We start from the raw sequence: 16,347 nt of genomic DNA, 5'->3' as shown, positions 1-16,347 counted from the left end.
CTGCTTGACGGCCAGGGGCGGGACGAGCTCGGCAATAGCGCTTCCTTTCTAGCGATTTCTGCCGAGACCGGAAGCCTGTGGGAAACGCTACAAAACGCAACTGGATTCCACTACAAAGGCAGGTGTGCATAACGACGAATTCCACTATTTTAAATGGCGATTTTTCATTCAGTGACCAATTTGCTACAAAGATCCCGGTGCGTAAAGCCCCACAGTATGCACTGTAGCTTTACAGAAAAACAGAAGCTAAAGCTATTATTATCAAATGCATGTGTTACTTAGCCATATTTATCTATGTGGCTACAAATCATTTATAAAATATTCCAGCGCATAGTTTGTAGACTGTACAATTATAGGAGGAGGAAAAGTAACACCGTTACAGATAGGCTGCTTCAGCCCTCATTCAAATAAAACCCTCCTGAGCCACTCCTGTTGAATGTACAAAGCAGGGAATTCCTTTCCCATCCCTAAACAGCAACCAAACCAGATGCCGTAGCCTGGCAAAGGAAATGGCTACATGCTAATCATTCTGTGGTCAGTAGCCAGGGCCTGAAGATTCAGAAGATCTTCCCAAAAGCAGCTAAGAAGAAGCTTGGTGAGATGCTGTCCATCTCCCAGTGGCCATGTTTTTCCATATCTATCTCCTCCATCTCCCATGGTCACTGAGCCTTCCATCTCTTAACTCCATGGGACATACGATGCTATGCTGAGAGAAGGTAACCCACAAGATAAACAAGAGGAGCAAAAATTATCACAGTTGCTCAGTGGACATGTTTTTAATAAATATTTTTCTCTCTCTTATAGCAATATGATGTTTCCCCCCTCCTTTCCCCATCCCCCACCGCCCACTGAAATCCACATTTGTTTTTGGGACCTTGGGGCGCAAGGGGTGAGGAAGAGTTTGCCTCATCGCGGTGGTGACAAATCTCCTTGTGAGAACAGATGTTAAGCTCAATCCTATAGAAAATAAAAGTTTCAGGGACAGTTTCAGAGAGAAATAAAATAAGTATTTCACCTGGCACTCCCATGGTCAAAGGGGACACTGAGGTAGACTGCACTGCATTCTGGGAGGGAGAGGTAGCAGGCAAGCTGGAAGGAAAGGTGGTGCTTGGGTTGTCACAAGAAGAATTTGAGATGATGGCAGAATTCAGCATTACCTGTAAAAACAATTTAAAAAAAAGGGGGGAGATTATTGAACGTACATTGTATTTGTTGGGGTTGTCAAAGTCACACACTGAAAGTAGAAATTCCTTCTGCTCATGGAAACAGTCCAAGCCCTTGCTCAACAGTATTATGGGATTTTAAAAGTTACTGTGAAAATTTTTGTTTCACTCCACTCTTTCCACTACCTCTATTATTACGCTTAATGGTAATTCACACGTCATGGAGTACATATGTAGGCTCTGGGCTCCCATCTCGTTTAACAGTCAAATGCTATTTGTAGCTTCTCCAGATTTCTCATGCAGGTATTGCTCCATTTGAAGTAGAACTGTGAAAAATATACAGTTTTCCTGACTTGGAATAGCTCCAGGAAGTGCTATCTGGTCTGCTGGGCAGGACCTTATGTATCCCATGAGTGCACAGGTTTCCCCAACAGGCCCTCCCTAGGTACCGTTTCAAGTCAAAAACCAGATTAAACCTATCTCTATATGAATCATGGTACCAAAACAAATCAGGTACTGTGCATGGAAAATAGAAAGAATCCTCAGCTTGCATCTGATTGCTACATAGGTTGGGAACTGCATACCAGTTTACATAGTAATGTACAAACTATGTATAATGTTTGGGTGATTTTTCATGGTCATTCTAACAGAAAAGTGCCCTTTGGAGTCATGGAGACTTTAACCAGCCACGCTGCGCAGAAAATTAGAAGGACGTTTACCTTCTGGGAGTAACTGCATGAAGCAACTCCTTCTTGAGAAGAGACAGACTCTGTTCCCTCGTCCTGGAGAGATTAGATACAGCTCTGTTAAGTAGCAAAACCCCTACTGGCCATGTATAGTCTTAAGAGCATAACAGTAAAAGCTATTTGCAAGATTGCAAAAATATGAAGATGCAACATCAGAAGTTTAAAGAGAAACAACTTTCAACCCGGTACCCATAAACACTTAAATTCAGTGGAAGAAAGAGGCTTAAACGGGTTTTGAAAAGCCCTTCACATAGCATGTATATGTAAATTGGGCTGATTACTATAAATGGCTGTCATTCAGTTTTGCCTAAATTGTTGCCTACCATGCGTTAAGAATTTGACAAAAAGGACCTGATGTCCTTTTGATTGTTAATTCACCTGCAAGGATGCTGATCAGAGAGGAAGGCTCAGCACACGAGTTACGAAAAGAAGCCGGGGTGGTATTGTGCAGACAGCAGGAGAATGTCTGCTGAGAATCATTCTAGACATCACAGAATCATACAGGCTATCTAGACCAAACCCCAGCTCACTGCAGGATCAGCCTAAAGCATCCAAAGTAAGTATCTGAAATTAGGGAGCGAACACAAGGGATTATCATGTGCACGTGGCCCAACTGAGGTGGTATGTTTTGGTAGTTAGAACATCTGGATAAGACCCAGGAGATGAGGGTTCAAACCCTCCATCCACCTCAAACTTCACACGTTTTGGACCAGTAACACTGCCTCAACCTAGCCTGCCAATGCTGTTGTGGGAACTGCCCCGAGCCATATGGGAGGGTGGTATAAAAGTCTAATAAATATATATATATTGACAATTATTTATTTATTTATATTTATATTTTTATACCGCCTTTCCCTATGGCTCTGGGCGGTTTACATAAAACATTTTTGAACATTCACATAGAACAGTATCAAAATCAATATAACAGTATAACAATAACAACAACCCATCAACTGGAACAATTATAACGGCCATTCAACAATAACTTGACAATCCCTCAGTCGGTTCGTTCCCTCAGTTTGGGGGGCACCTGTAGATGTTATGGCTCAGTCGGCCCCTCCAAATGCCTGGTGGAACAGCTCCTTTTTGCAGGCCCCGCGGAATTGTGGAAGTTCCATCAGGGCCCTGATCTCTTCGGGGAGCTCATTCCACCAGGTGGGGGCCAGGACTGAGGACAGAGAGGACGTCTGGGAGCTATCTCATCAATGGTGGCCAGCAATTTGTCGTGCCAGTCGCTGACCAGTCCATCTAGAGAAGTGCCGGGAGGCATTGGGTCCCGCAGAGCATTCAGGAATCCAATTGGATCCATAAGTCTCCGTGGGTGAGCTGAAATTTGCTCAGAGCCCAAGTGAGGGGGAGGTGGCAGCCTAAGCCGGGTCTTCGGGGTATAATGGTCCGGCCATGGCACGGCAGTAACTGAAACCGGATCCATGCTCAGCCCTGCACCGAAAATCAGATCCAGGGTGTGACCTGCTTGGTGGGTAGGGCCAACAACAAATTGCAAGAGCCCTAGTATAGCCATGGCTGACACCAGGTCCAGCCCATTGCCAGAGGGCGGCAATTCTGCATGGACATTAAAGTCCCCCAGGATTAATAGTCTTGGAGACTGTAATGTCCAAGTGGCCGCCGCCTCTAGCAGGGCTGGCAGGTCATCTGGAGGTGCATTGGGCACACCATACACCAGCCAGATGGCCACGCTCTCAATTGTACCCCACCCAAGGCCAATACATTCAATTCCTGGGATTGTCGGCGCAGAGAGAGCCCTGAAGGAGATGTTGTCACGGATCAGGATTGCCGCCACCCCCCCTCCCCGCCCTCCAGTCCGTGACTGATGATGGACCGAGAACCCAGTGGGGGTTAGCTCTTTAAGGGCGACTGTTTCGCCATCTCTGGTCCACATTTCCGTCAGGCACAATTCTCCAGAACATCTTGACAAATACTTACCAAGTTTGTTGCAGCTTCAGTTGTAGTCAATACAGCAGTAGAATCACAGTCCAGATCTGGAGGACACAAACCAAAATGAGCTCACAGACACCAGTATTAGTTTTAAAATTTAAAACACAATGTGATTTATGCTGAAATTAAGTCTACAACAATGCCTTTTGTTGTACTGACCTGGAGGGCTATACAGGTAATCATCATCATATTCTCCTAAGAAAATAGAAGCAACTTAGTTAGGCTTAAAGAAATTAAAACTTCCTTTCCATTTGATGTGAAAGACTTTGAGAAAGGGATCAAATACAAAGAAAGGGATCAAATACAAATCTCATTTTTCCCCATGGAGTGGCATTATTCAAACTCAAGAGATTTTAGATTAATGGGATTTGTGAAGAAATGCCACCTGCAAATTAGTACTTGATTAATCTGTAAATGCAAGCTGCAGGAAGAAACACAAAAGTCAACAGCTTCAGAGGATGCTAATCTGCCGAAAGACAAGATTCTGCTTTGCAATGCAACTTTTACACCACTAATTTGATAATGATGCACAGGGGTAGTCAACAGACCTTCCAGATGTCCATGGCAGGGGCTCATGGGAATTGTAGTCCATGGACATCTGGAGGGCCGCATTCAGCAAATTTGATAGGCTGATCGGTTTCAATCTATATGGTGTGTGCATACTTATTGAATCAGGAAGTTACAGATGAGCACAAGATTGACAAAAGGGTTAATCTACATTCAGTTCATTTGAACACGGATCAGTACCCCGTCCTTTCCTAACATCAACACTGTTTAACTGGCCGGGGAGTAGAGTGGTATCTTCTTCCTTTACAGACCCAAAACCTACCTTTAACCCTCATCTGGATGATGAATTTTACACCATTCATTTTAACTACAACTATGTATTGATCTTGAACTAGTTACTATAAAGACTACTACTACTACTACTAACGAGTTATTGAAAAGTTGCCAAGGCCTTCCTGATGGCCCTCAACTCTAACAGGTTTATGCTGTAGGTGGCAGATTCTATCTTGATCCACTTGCCAAGGCCTTCCTGATGGCCCTCAACTCTAACAGGTTTATGCTGTAGGTGGCAGATTCTATCTTGATCCACTTGCCTTGAATCACCTTGTTTCCACAGTGAGTTCTCCATCCTTTGAGGCTCACATCTGTGGTCACAGTAATCTGAGTTAGTTGCACAAGCATCACTCCTTTAGTATCAGTATTGAACACCATTAGTTTAGCTCCTCAATTTCTCTGCAATTTCTCTGTCTTTTTGGCAATGTGACAATGAAATGGAAGAAGCATCAACTGCAGCGGATGAAGGCATAGTCTCGCCCAGGGAACTGTCTCTATCGTTGCTATCAAAAGACCCAAGAGTTGGGTTAGAAACATCAAGTCCACTTTTTAAAATTTGTAGATCTTTGATACCATCTCTCTGATCTTGGTGCCAGCTTGCTGTAGTGGTTAGGAGTATAGACTTCTAATCTGGTGAGCCAGGTTTGATTTCGGTGTTTCTTGAAGACTGAAGAATTTCAGGGGTTTCTCAGCAGAAAAAAAAATTGGAAAAGGTTGGTTTAAGCTACAATTTTAGCTCCCTGTGGTCTGACTGAGAATTGTAAAGTACCCCGTGATCTGTCAACTGCGATTTGGCAGGCCGCTTTAATCTTTAACAGGGCTCTCCTTAATTTCAGGGGATTCAGCCCCAAATCTCTGAGCAAATTATCTGCCCAAATCATTGCTGCTCTTGCAATATTTGAAAGGACTGCATCAGTCCTGGTGGCTAATGAATTGGCCTCATAGGCTTTCTTTAGCAGAGTCTCATTTCTTGTGTCCACAGGGCCCTTCAGAACACTCTCTCCATCTTTAGTGAGCAATGCTCCTGAGAGCCAGGCTGCCACTGGAGCATCGACTAGAGGGATTTTTAAATCCTGCATAGTCCCATCAGGAAGCATAGAAAACCTCCTAACCACAAAATGTGAGGACATCCTGCCCCTTGCTGCTGCTCACTCAACCCAAATAACATCAAAACTGTCTGCAAATGGGCTTATGGACAGTTTGCTAGGAGGTCTTTTAAAGGCTCGGACATCCAGGTTAGCCGATTCTGCCAGAGAGAGCCAGTTTGGTGTAGTGGTTAGGAGTGCGGGCTTCTAATCTGGCATGCTGGGTTCGATCCTGCGCTCCCCCACATGCAACCAGCTGGGTGACCTTGGGCTTGCCACGGCACTGATAAAACTGTTCTGACCAAGCAGTGATATCAGCGCTCTCTCAGCCTCACCCACCCCACAGGGTGTCTGTTGTGAGGAGAGGAATGGGAAGGCGACTGTAAGCCGCTTTGAGCCTCCTTCGGGTAGGGAAAAGCGGCATATAAGAACCAACTCTTCTTCTTCTTCTTGGGTTCTGGCAGAAGCAGAAATGGTTACAGCCTCCTCCTCATACTCAAGGTGAGTAGTGACCCTTTTCTACAACCTCTGAAGATGTTCTGCTTGGAAGAGTCTGGTGGAGGTTTCTTTGGTGTCTGAACCTTCCCTAGGCCAGTCCCCATTCTCCTTATCAGAATCCACCATTATTGAAATAGTTGAAGAAATGGGTTTCTTCCATCAGTCCTGTGCCTCTTATGCTGCCTCAATGGTTTTTGACTAGAATATAACCCATCTTCTGGTGTCTAAATAAGATTTCCTTCTCCTTCTAGAGTCTGCTCTCTCTGGCAGAAGAGAAATCTTATCCTTGCTGGGGGATGGGGAGAACTAGACCTCCACCTTTTATTTGGGAAGGTGGCTGTGACTGAACTTTTCCCCCTTGCAGGCTGGCCCCCATTTGGGCTTGTGTAGGGCATCCTGTGCCTTGAAGGATCCATAGTGGCTGTCTCCCCACTCAGCTAAAGAGGGCGCTAAAATGGCGTGAAACAAGCGCATGCTTGAGGAGTCAGTTGTCACCATGTTGCCTGTTCCAGGGAGGTGGGCTCATAAAAATAAGGATTCTGCCTCCCACAACAGCTGAAGGTCCCACGTTACCAGCCTACTTCTCTGCAACCACTGTTGATTGATCCAGGCTTGTCTTGGTTCTGGCAGCGTTCTTCCTGGGAGCATTGCACTTCTGGTGCATAGGCACATCAAACTTGGCAATTTCTTCCCCTCCTTGCTGCGGCAGAACGGGGGTGAGGGAATTCTCCATCTGCGCTCCTGCAGACGGAGCTGGCAACAAGGTAGATGGTCTCACTGTGCGTCCGGAATCAGACACCTCCAGCCTCCTCAGGACTTCTGAAGCCTCTGTTGCCTCTGAGGCTCTCGTTTTTTCTTTATTCTTAGTGCCTGTTGCCAGGGGGAGAAGACTCCATTTTTATCTCTCTCTCTCTCTCTTGCAAAGATGTGGAGCTCAGCAACCACGGTCCTGCTTGGAGCTGCAGGACTACAGAACTGGAGGGGTCAGCCTACCAAGATCTCAAAAGCATGCTAATTTGCATAGTCCTGCATGGAGCAGTAGAAGGCATCACCTAACCGCTCTGGAGGACTTCCCCCTCTGCTACTCCAAAGAGAACTGCAGGGGTTACCTTTGTCCAACACACCTTAGTGTAGTACAGCTATTGGTCATAGTCAACTGCTGAATGTCAATGAGGCATTGCAAACTTAACATAGGGACCCCCATTTCACATGGGAGAAGAGGGTTTTGTTTTGTTTTACAAGCAAAAGTTCCTGCAACTGCAAACACTTAGAATCCTTACTATTATCACTGGGTTCATCCATTTCTTCCTCAGAGGAATTTTGAGTTGGCTTGTTAGGTGGAATGGAAGTTGAATCCCTTCGAGCTACCCAGAATCTGGCAGGATCAGGAACTATTGGAGGCTGGTTACCCTGATTCTGCAGAATAAGTTGAGAGCTTTATTAGAACTTGCAACAGGGAGGGCTATCCCGGTATTCTAAAACAAAAGAAAAAAAGTAGTAAACATAGGAGAAATGGCATCTATGCCAGTAAAGAGTTTATTATGGGACAGTTTTCAAGTTGATCTGCAGTAGAACAAAGAGATTCATGTCCACCAGTACTACCAGTTTTTATCATCTTTCAAGAGTAAAGCTCTGCTATCTGATGAAGGAAACATGATAACATGGAAAGAGTGGTCCCCAACCTTTTTATCGCCGGGGACCGGCCAACAATTGACAATTTTACTGAGGCCTGGGGGGGGGGGGGTAGTCTTTTGCCAAGGGACTTCGCCTGAGTCCCTGTTCCACTTGCTTTCCCGCCGGCACCCTTGATGTCCTGCCGCCCACTGGGGGGCGCTGCCAGCAGCAGTTGCGCAGTTCCACATCAAGGGGGAGCCCCAGCCATGGCAGCCACTGGAGAGCACCAAAGGTGAGCCGGCGGCAGAGTGGCAGGGCAGCCCCTGAGGCAGCAGCCGGGGAGGAGGACAAGGAGGAGCCGCGGCCTGGTACCAACTGATCCACGGACCAGTCTCGGTCCCTGGACCGGGGGTTGGAGACTGCTGGTGTAAACCACTTTGAGTCCTCATTGGGGAGAAAGCTGGAATCCAAAAAACAAATATTGATACCCCATAGGCCCAGAAGCCTTGGGCCTCAGACAACAATTCCAAAAATAACTCCAACAGCTGTTAGGGAGGCTGTTAGGCAGAAGCATGGGTGGTATATGACCAGCATCTAAACGCTATCTCTGGCCCCCAATACCATAGCCCAGGGGTGGCCAAACAGTGGCTCTCCTGAGGCCTATGGACTACAATCCAAATGAGCCTATGCCAGTATATGCAAAGGCTCATGGGAATTGTAGTCCATGGACATCCAGAGAGCCTAAGTTTGGCTACTTCTGACATAGCCCTACACTCAAAATAAAACAACTAATGAGTGACAACATCAGTACAGATGGCTCAGGCTCCTTTTCTTCAAGGTGGATTCATGATGCTTCTGGGAATCATGACTAAGTCAGGCCAGGATAGAATTGTTGGCTGGTTTTTCACACAAGTTTACCAAAACATGGTGACGACTGCAGAAGCGGCATAGTAGCAATTATTGGAGAAGACTCTTTGATGAATACAATGTTACACTATGGTCAGATAATGCATTCATTCTTTCACTAAGAAGCAAGTTTACATTTCTCTCTGTCAACTTTTAGACAACTTCCAGCCAATGACGGCTATGTTCCTCAAGACCAGCTTTATTGAAAACATGTTTACGCAGGCTCAGCTTTTTCAGCATTGATTGTGCATGACTATGTTCAGGGAAGTGCAATCCTTCCCCAACCCCTAATACACCGATTTACAAGTATCAAAGGTCTCAGGTTCAATCCCCAGCACCTCCAGTAAGGATCAGGTGGCGGGTGATGTGAAAGATGATCTGAGACTCTGATTCAGTAGAAAACAGCTTCATGGCTGTATGCATGATAAAGGATTCCATCATTGTCTGTACCGTGCTGCCTACTGTATATTGCACAGAACAGATTTTAAGAGACAAACCCATGTTCTTAAACACCCCTTTCTAGACCCTTCCCCAAGATGTAGGCTCTTCCTCATGGGGTGGTACCTGTGCTGGTCTTGTTTTACCACTTTTCTTTTTAATCATTTTCAGACTTACAGGTGGAACAGACAAAGTCATGTCCTCTTCTTCTTCAGTCTCATAGAAGGTGATGGTTTCTTCCAAGCCTTGAGCTTCCTCACCATTCTCAGGCAAAAACCCATACGAGCATTCTTTGTTTACACACCGCATCTGCCTGTTACTGTGGCAGTATGACCTTCCAAGGAAAGAGTGAAGAGGTTATTTTTTTTTAAACTGGAAAGAGTTGGAGAACATGATCCGGCTTATGTGGTCTTGCTCAGTGCCTGGAGGGAAGTCCTCTGGAGAACCTGGGCATATGGACCTAGAAGTCTGTGAGGAAAGGAAGCTGGTATCTAACGTAATTTAAAGTTTTCTAGATTTAAGAGACCATTGGACCAAAGCAGTTCTAAGCTTTCAATACAACTAGCAGTTTTGAGTCCTGAGATCAATAAGGCCTTCAAGACATAAGCAAACGTTCTCAACGTTTCTTTCCTTGAGCGACCCCTGAAACATTAATCAGGCTTCACGAAACCCCAGAAGTGGCACAATCATGAAGAGTATGGTTGGGAAGCAAGGTTTTGTACACCCCCCCAGGGCACCTCTTATCCCAACCCCTCCAGGCCCATCACTGGTCATTTTGGGAGGGGGGGGGAAACGGGCCAACCTGATCATATATGGTTATATCACCTGATAAATCTTTAACAAATTTAAAATTAGTTCCTACTCATTCTGGAAACCCTTCCAGGGCCATCAAGAAACCCCAGAGTTTTACAAAGCCCTCAGATAAGCTTTTGAAAGTCAACATTCCCTTTGATGGACTCAAGAGCTTACAGCCTCCCAAGTCTTGTTGGCTTCTAAGGGACCACCAGGCACAAGCAGAGGTTTTGAAGACAGCAACCGCCACACACGCTCAGGTAAGTGCAGACCTTGAGATATCCTGGTAACTCAAAATGTGCATAGAAGCCAGGGAAGGCAAATTCCAATATGAATAGTCATCACTTGTGCTAGGAACTGCAAATCTGCCTCAGGCCAACTGCTTCTGAATCAAGACATTCTGCTACTCCAAAGAGATAGTCAGATGCAAAAATTCCATCCTATGCATGCCATATTGCCTGGAGCTAATTCTCCAAAGTATTTTAAAATATAACCGGGAGGAGGGCAAGTCCCCCCTACCCCTCTATACTGAAAGTCTTGGATTCAGTCCCTGGCATTTTGAGTTGAAAGAGTTTCATATATCCAAGGCTGAAAACCTGCTGATCAGGGGAAATTCAGAAACTAGATTTCAAAAAAGGGCTGCTTTAGAATAAGGCAGCTTCAAAGGTCCGTGTAATTTCTGTCTACATCTGTTTTCATACAGGGGTAAACCCAGCATGCAGCCCTGTGGCAGACTGAAACCACAAGAAAAAAGCCACAACAGTTTGTGGATGCCCATGTTTAAATGGCAGACAATGAGTTTTTAGTAAGAATTGTTTCTATAGCTTCTAAGGGCTCATTTCAGTCTGATGCTCTATGGAGCTGCTCACTGCTATCGTTGTACGAGTTGTTCTTGCTGACTTTCTTTTCTATGTTTGACTTTAAAAAAAGCATTTATAAGGCTTTCTTTATTTGCAGTGAAGCGACCTGAGGATTTCTTAAAGCTGAAAGGCTAAAGAGAAAATTCTGCAAAGAAACAAACCCAAACACAGAATTCACAGGAGTCTTTACAGCCACTTACCGAGATCCGTAAGAGAAATTATCGTAGCTGTGATAATATCTCTTGCCCGGGTTTGCATATGTCACGACTGGCCCAACCACGTTGCTTCTGTTTACAAAGTGATATGCTCCCCTACGTTGCAAAATGATAAAAGAGTGAGGAAACAGCAAATTTAGGCATTGCAAGAGGCCACTTAAGCAGCATGGAATACTACACTCCCACCATTACATACGAGAAACCAGAGGCTGCTTATTTGTATTTTAACTTTTAGACCACCCTACCTTGCAAGTGGGCTATGAGCAGTGTATAACATGTGCACACAATACAATAATTAAAAAAGCATTATAAAACAATATAAAATCCTGATATTGCAGTTTCTGTATCCACTGTCGCCTTGCTGGCTGTTCTATTTCAATATTTTCCTCATGATGGACGGCCACCCTGACTCACCCCCAGATGTCTAGAAGCAGATGTCTAGAAACTGGCTCAAGCAGAGCAATCTGAAGCTAAATCATTTGAAGATGGAGGCCCTGTGGTTTGGTAGGAAAGGGCCAAGAGATGAAGCACAACTGTCCAACCTGGAAGGGGTACAACTGTTGGTAGCATGCTCAGCCAGGAACCTGGGTGTGACCTCTGACACATGGAGGAACAATCACAAGACTAGCTCAATTAGCATTCTTCCATCTATGTCAAGCCAAGCTACCCGCACTCTACCTGGCCCAAGAACACCTACCCACAGTGATCCAGGTAATGGTCACCTCTACACTGGATTTCTGCAACTCACTCTATGCAGGACTACCCTTATCCTTGATCCACCCTGAGCCACAAGGGAGAGCAGTATATAAATACAATAATATACATTAAAAATAATATCATGATGGGATGGTATCCAAGTGCAGCAGGGGTCCAGGGGTCAAGAGAGGCCCTCAGTTGTTCTTCCGTCATCCTGACCTCAACCATAGGCTTGGTGGAAGAGTGATGTTTTACAGGCCCTGTAGAACTTTGTTAGTTCCGTCAGGGCCCAGGTTTCTACCGGTTCTGGTCAAGTCCGATCAAATTTATCTGGGGCCAGGGATCACCAGCAAGTCGGTATTTTCCTAGTGCAAAGCTCTTTGGGGGACATACTGGGAGAGGCGGTGCTGTAGATACACAGGGCTCTAGCCACACAAAGATTCAACCTGCCCTCTGCAACCAGCAGAGGGCAGGTTGAACTTGGGCCCTCCAGGGAGTCCTTGTGAGGCCTTGAGTCACTGCATTTTGGACCAGTTGAAATTTCCAGAGCATAGCCAAGGGTTATGTAGAGCGAGTTACAGTAATCCAATTTAGAGGTGACTGTCGCATGGGTAACTGTCCCCTGCTTCTTCTCGAAAGCCACATATTCAGTCTCTCTCTCTCTTAGGCATGGAGTCAGCTCCTATCTCTGTCTCTCCTCTGCACTATCAAGAATGGTAACTCCCAAATAAACCATTACCTACTCTTTAATCAAGGCGTGCAACCTGGCTGCCTTACTTATTTTGCTAATATGCATCACCTCTGTTCAGAACAGGGGTAGACTTGACTCGCAAGGCTTACCATCTGGGCATTCCGTATCCCCTACCAGACCGCTGGGAATTCTGATGGTAATGTTCATAAGGGGCCACATGCCCTCCAGGTTGAGAGCAAGGAACCTGAGTCGACTGTCGTGATGGAGCGCCATGATGTAGACGGGGAGGAAGGATGGGATGACCCCTGCTGTACGTCATGGTCATGTAGACGTCCTTCCCATGGACTTTTTTAGACAGCTTCTTCCGTGATTTTATACTTATATCTACAATGGTAATTAAAGGGGAAAGAAAATAATTATTGAAACGTGGGAAGCGCTGCTACACAACTGTCAGTTCTGCCCTAAGTTTCTGCACCTTTCCCCCATGCTTAAGCACCAGTTAATGTAGCAACTGGTCACGGAATAGCAGCATTTTAGAAACTGCAACCCCTGGAGGAACATCTGGCAAGACGATGCATGAATGAGAACTGACTGCTAACATACTCACCTAGAAAAAGTATGCAGACTTGGAAAATAAAGTCATTTAAAGTTTTCTTGACTTTGCAACTGAAAGAATGCAAACTTTATCTAAAACATTAGGTTGTTAAGAGGAGGAAGCAGAGTGAATCTTTCAGAGCTCCCTCTTGCCTGGTGGGGGGAGGGATACTTTGATCATGAAGGTGGCTGTAGTAAAATGGATAGTAAAGTGTTAACTGGAACCTGTCTGGGGCTGGCGGAAGATTCAACCTCCTGAATTTGTTCCTTTTCCTTAGCTTTCAGTTTCTGTGTTAGATGGAGTTGGGGTGCAATAAAGAATTTGCGTTCTGCAGCTCCTGTGAGTACATTCATTTATTGTCCCCTCCCTGCATGAGATTACAAAAGAGATGCTACCAGGGGAATGTTCATCACCCCTTCCATTTCCCAAAAGGCTTTGAATTGCTTTACAGTAGGGTCCCCCAACCATTCTAATTACGTGGGCTCCTTTGGAATTCTGACATAGAATGGTGAACACAGATACAAAATGGCTGCCGCAGCGCCACTACAGTCACAGATCCTGGTGTTGTGGTGGCAGCTGCTGCCAAGCAACATTTTGAAAAATCTGCAGCGCCAATCAAATCTGAAAAGGCTCATCAGAAGCCTTGCTGGACAAGAGTCCCAACCGGCCTTGCCCTTGGTGAGTGCAAGGGAAGGTGAGCTGGAGACCCTGCTTTACTGATATATTTTTCCTGGTATTTCTTTTTTGGTTTGGTTTTGGGTGAGCCTCTTTGAAAACGTTGGGAGATGGCTGACAAATTTTGTACAATAAACATAAAACAAACCACAAATGCATCCCTTTCTGAACTATGAGAAGCCAAGAACTTCCACTGCAACTGCTTTAGTCTTAAGGTACATTTTACACAGTCAGACTTACAGGTTGGCTTATTTTTATTCAAGTATTTGTGTGTTGGTTTCCTATGTGATTTTTATTTTTAAACTATAGTTGAAACATCAATAGATTGCTGCTTCTCTTCCAGGGGGCCCTCTTGGTGATGGGATGCTGGGAGCCAAAAACTGGATCCGTGTGGCTTTTAAGAAAAAAATGTTGTACCTTTTCTAGACACTCTTTCATCCGGTATGGACCTTACCTGATATTTTCTGATAGTTTCCTCTTCTCTGACTAGGGAGCACAGTCAATGCAGGAACTGGGTTAACTTGTGTCATGGGCTTCAAATGGACCAACGGAACAACATGCCTACCAAAAATAATTCTTTAATTATTATCTAATGTCCTGTTAAAACATACTTCCATCAAAGGTGAGCCTCAGGGTAATATGACCCAAAGACCATCCCAAGGGCAGAAAAATTGTTTCTAACACTGAGAATGCAAGCTTTTCAAATCAGTATTAACTTAAACAAGCTGTAAGCTTTAAGACTGCTCAGACAGAAAACACGTACCACTTCATTAAGTTAAATAGCCCGAGAAGAGCTATTAAGTAGGGCATTACATTAATTAAACACAGGCTAATAATAGTAGTTTAATAGTTAATTTCAAAGGAGCTACATGCTTCAGAAATGAGCAAAGGGATCTTGCAACTTCTGTGGATCCAAAGGTACAGAATGTGCACAGTCTATGTAATACATTTTATTAAGGTCAACACAAAGCTCCAATCAGCTAGCAACCCTGCCAACCAAGCTTTGATTTTTAGTGGTTGTCGTCGCTAGATGCGAAGTCGTGTCCGACCCATCGCGACTCCACGGACAATGATCCTCCAGGCCTTCCCGTCCTCTACCATTCCCCGGAGTCCATTTAATCCCGAGGTTCAAAAGTTATTTGCATCCATACAAAACAATGTTTCTGCAGCATTATTGCAGGATAAATGTTTTAACAATTTTTTTTTCAAAACATTCCCCCTTGATTTTGACACAGATAGCCATTTAGAATAATTAGCAGAACTGTTCTGCTACAAGAGAGATCTGAATTTTGGTTCTGTGTCAATACAGGTAAGCACATGATCCACATCAATATATCCCGCTCTTGAAATTCTACCTTCTGGACCACTGAAAACCAGGGGGGGGGGAATTGCTCTGGTTTCAGATAGTGGGTTAGGTAGTGATAGAATTGCAGATTGATTCACACAACCATCCCTTGAAGACTGCTTTCTGCTTATTTACTTTTCACACATTCGCCTTTCTCCCCAGTGACTTACCTCTCTTACACTTTATTTTTACAACAACTCCGTCAAACACCTTATGCTGAGAATGTGTGACTGACCCAGGGTCACCCAAGAAGCTTCAATGGGAACGTGGAGATTTGAGCCCTATTTCCAAGATCCAATCTAGGGGTCCTCAACATACTTGAGCCAGTAGGCACCTTAGGGACCGTGTCACAAAAGGGTGGGTGCAGCCACGAAACAGCTGTTGTGGGAAGTGGAGTCTGCTATAAAATGGCAGCTTATCTCAGTCACACAGTGAAGATCCGTGGGTTGCTGCTGAAAGCCACATATTTTTAAAAAAATCTCGGATCCTTGATGCATCGACATGGAAAAACAATTCACTACCAGATCTTACAGGCTGGTTAAGCAAACTGATGGAATATTGGGACAATGGCGGAACTTACCTATATGATACACAACAAATCAACATTGGGATTCAGAAGAAACTGGGGGCCAATACTAGACTATATTGAACAGTAAAATCAAGTTGTAAGAGAAGAAAGAAGCAACTTCTATTTCATTTATTTATTAGATTTTTATATTGCCCTCCCATACAGCTCAGGTTAGATTGTATATCTTAACTATGGGGTTAATAAAGTATCCAGTCAATAACTTCTAGATTATATAAAATAATGGGATAATGGGATGTATAGGGTTAAATCTATGTTTTATGACTATTCTGTCTTTCTGCCAAATAGTAGTTATAGTACAGAACTGTAATATAGTTGTAATATAGTATTTTAATCACTTTTCTGTATCTTTCTAAATAAAATGAATGTGATGAAATTAATTCTAAACACCCGGAAGAAGTTTCTGACAGTCAGAGCGGTTCCTCAGTGGAACAGGCTTCCTCGGGAGGTGGTGGGTTCTCCATCTTTGGAAATTTTTAAACAGAGTCTGGATAGACATCTGGCAGAGAGGCTGATTCTGTGAAGTCTCAAAGGGGTGGCAGGTGACAGTAGATGAGCAATAGGGTTGGGAGTGTCCTGCATAGTGCAGGGGGTTGGACTAGAATGACCCAGGAGCCCCTTCCAACTCTATGATTCTTTGATCTAT

The 16,347-nt window shown here is 44.6% G+C and overlaps 1 protein-coding gene across 1 annotated transcript in view; it reads right to left on the bottom strand.

Moving 5' to 3' along the window:
* Nucleotides 1-16,347, bottom strand: part of ALG13 (ALG13 UDP-N-acetylglucosaminyltransferase subunit) — a 59,690-nt gene that overhangs the window by 17,635 nt on the left and 25,708 nt on the right. Inside the window, exons 16-24 of the mRNA XM_077308826.1 lie at nt 14,225-14,331; nt 12,650-12,884; nt 11,099-11,209; nt 9,424-9,580; nt 7,569-7,704; nt 4,025-4,060; nt 3,854-3,909; nt 1,883-1,945; nt 1,016-1,157 (exon numbers count right to left, since the gene is read on the bottom strand). Coding sequence (XP_077164941.1) covers nt 1,016-1,157; nt 1,883-1,945; nt 3,854-3,909; nt 4,025-4,060; nt 7,569-7,704; nt 9,424-9,580; nt 11,099-11,209; nt 12,650-12,884; nt 14,225-14,331 — 1,043 coding nt within the window. The remainder of the gene's footprint in view (nt 1-1,015; nt 1,158-1,882; nt 1,946-3,853; nt 3,910-4,024; nt 4,061-7,568; nt 7,705-9,423; nt 9,581-11,098; nt 11,210-12,649; nt 12,885-14,224; nt 14,332-16,347) is intronic.

Source organism: Paroedura picta, chromosome 13, assembly GCF_049243985.1.
Source record: "Paroedura picta isolate Pp20150507F chromosome 13, Ppicta_v3.0, whole genome shotgun sequence".
In the NCBI taxonomy this organism is placed as follows: domain Eukaryota; kingdom Metazoa; phylum Chordata; class Lepidosauria; order Squamata; family Gekkonidae; genus Paroedura; species Paroedura picta.
Note: the sequence above shows the minus strand (reverse complement) of the source record. Positions and strands in the feature narration are given on the sequence as shown.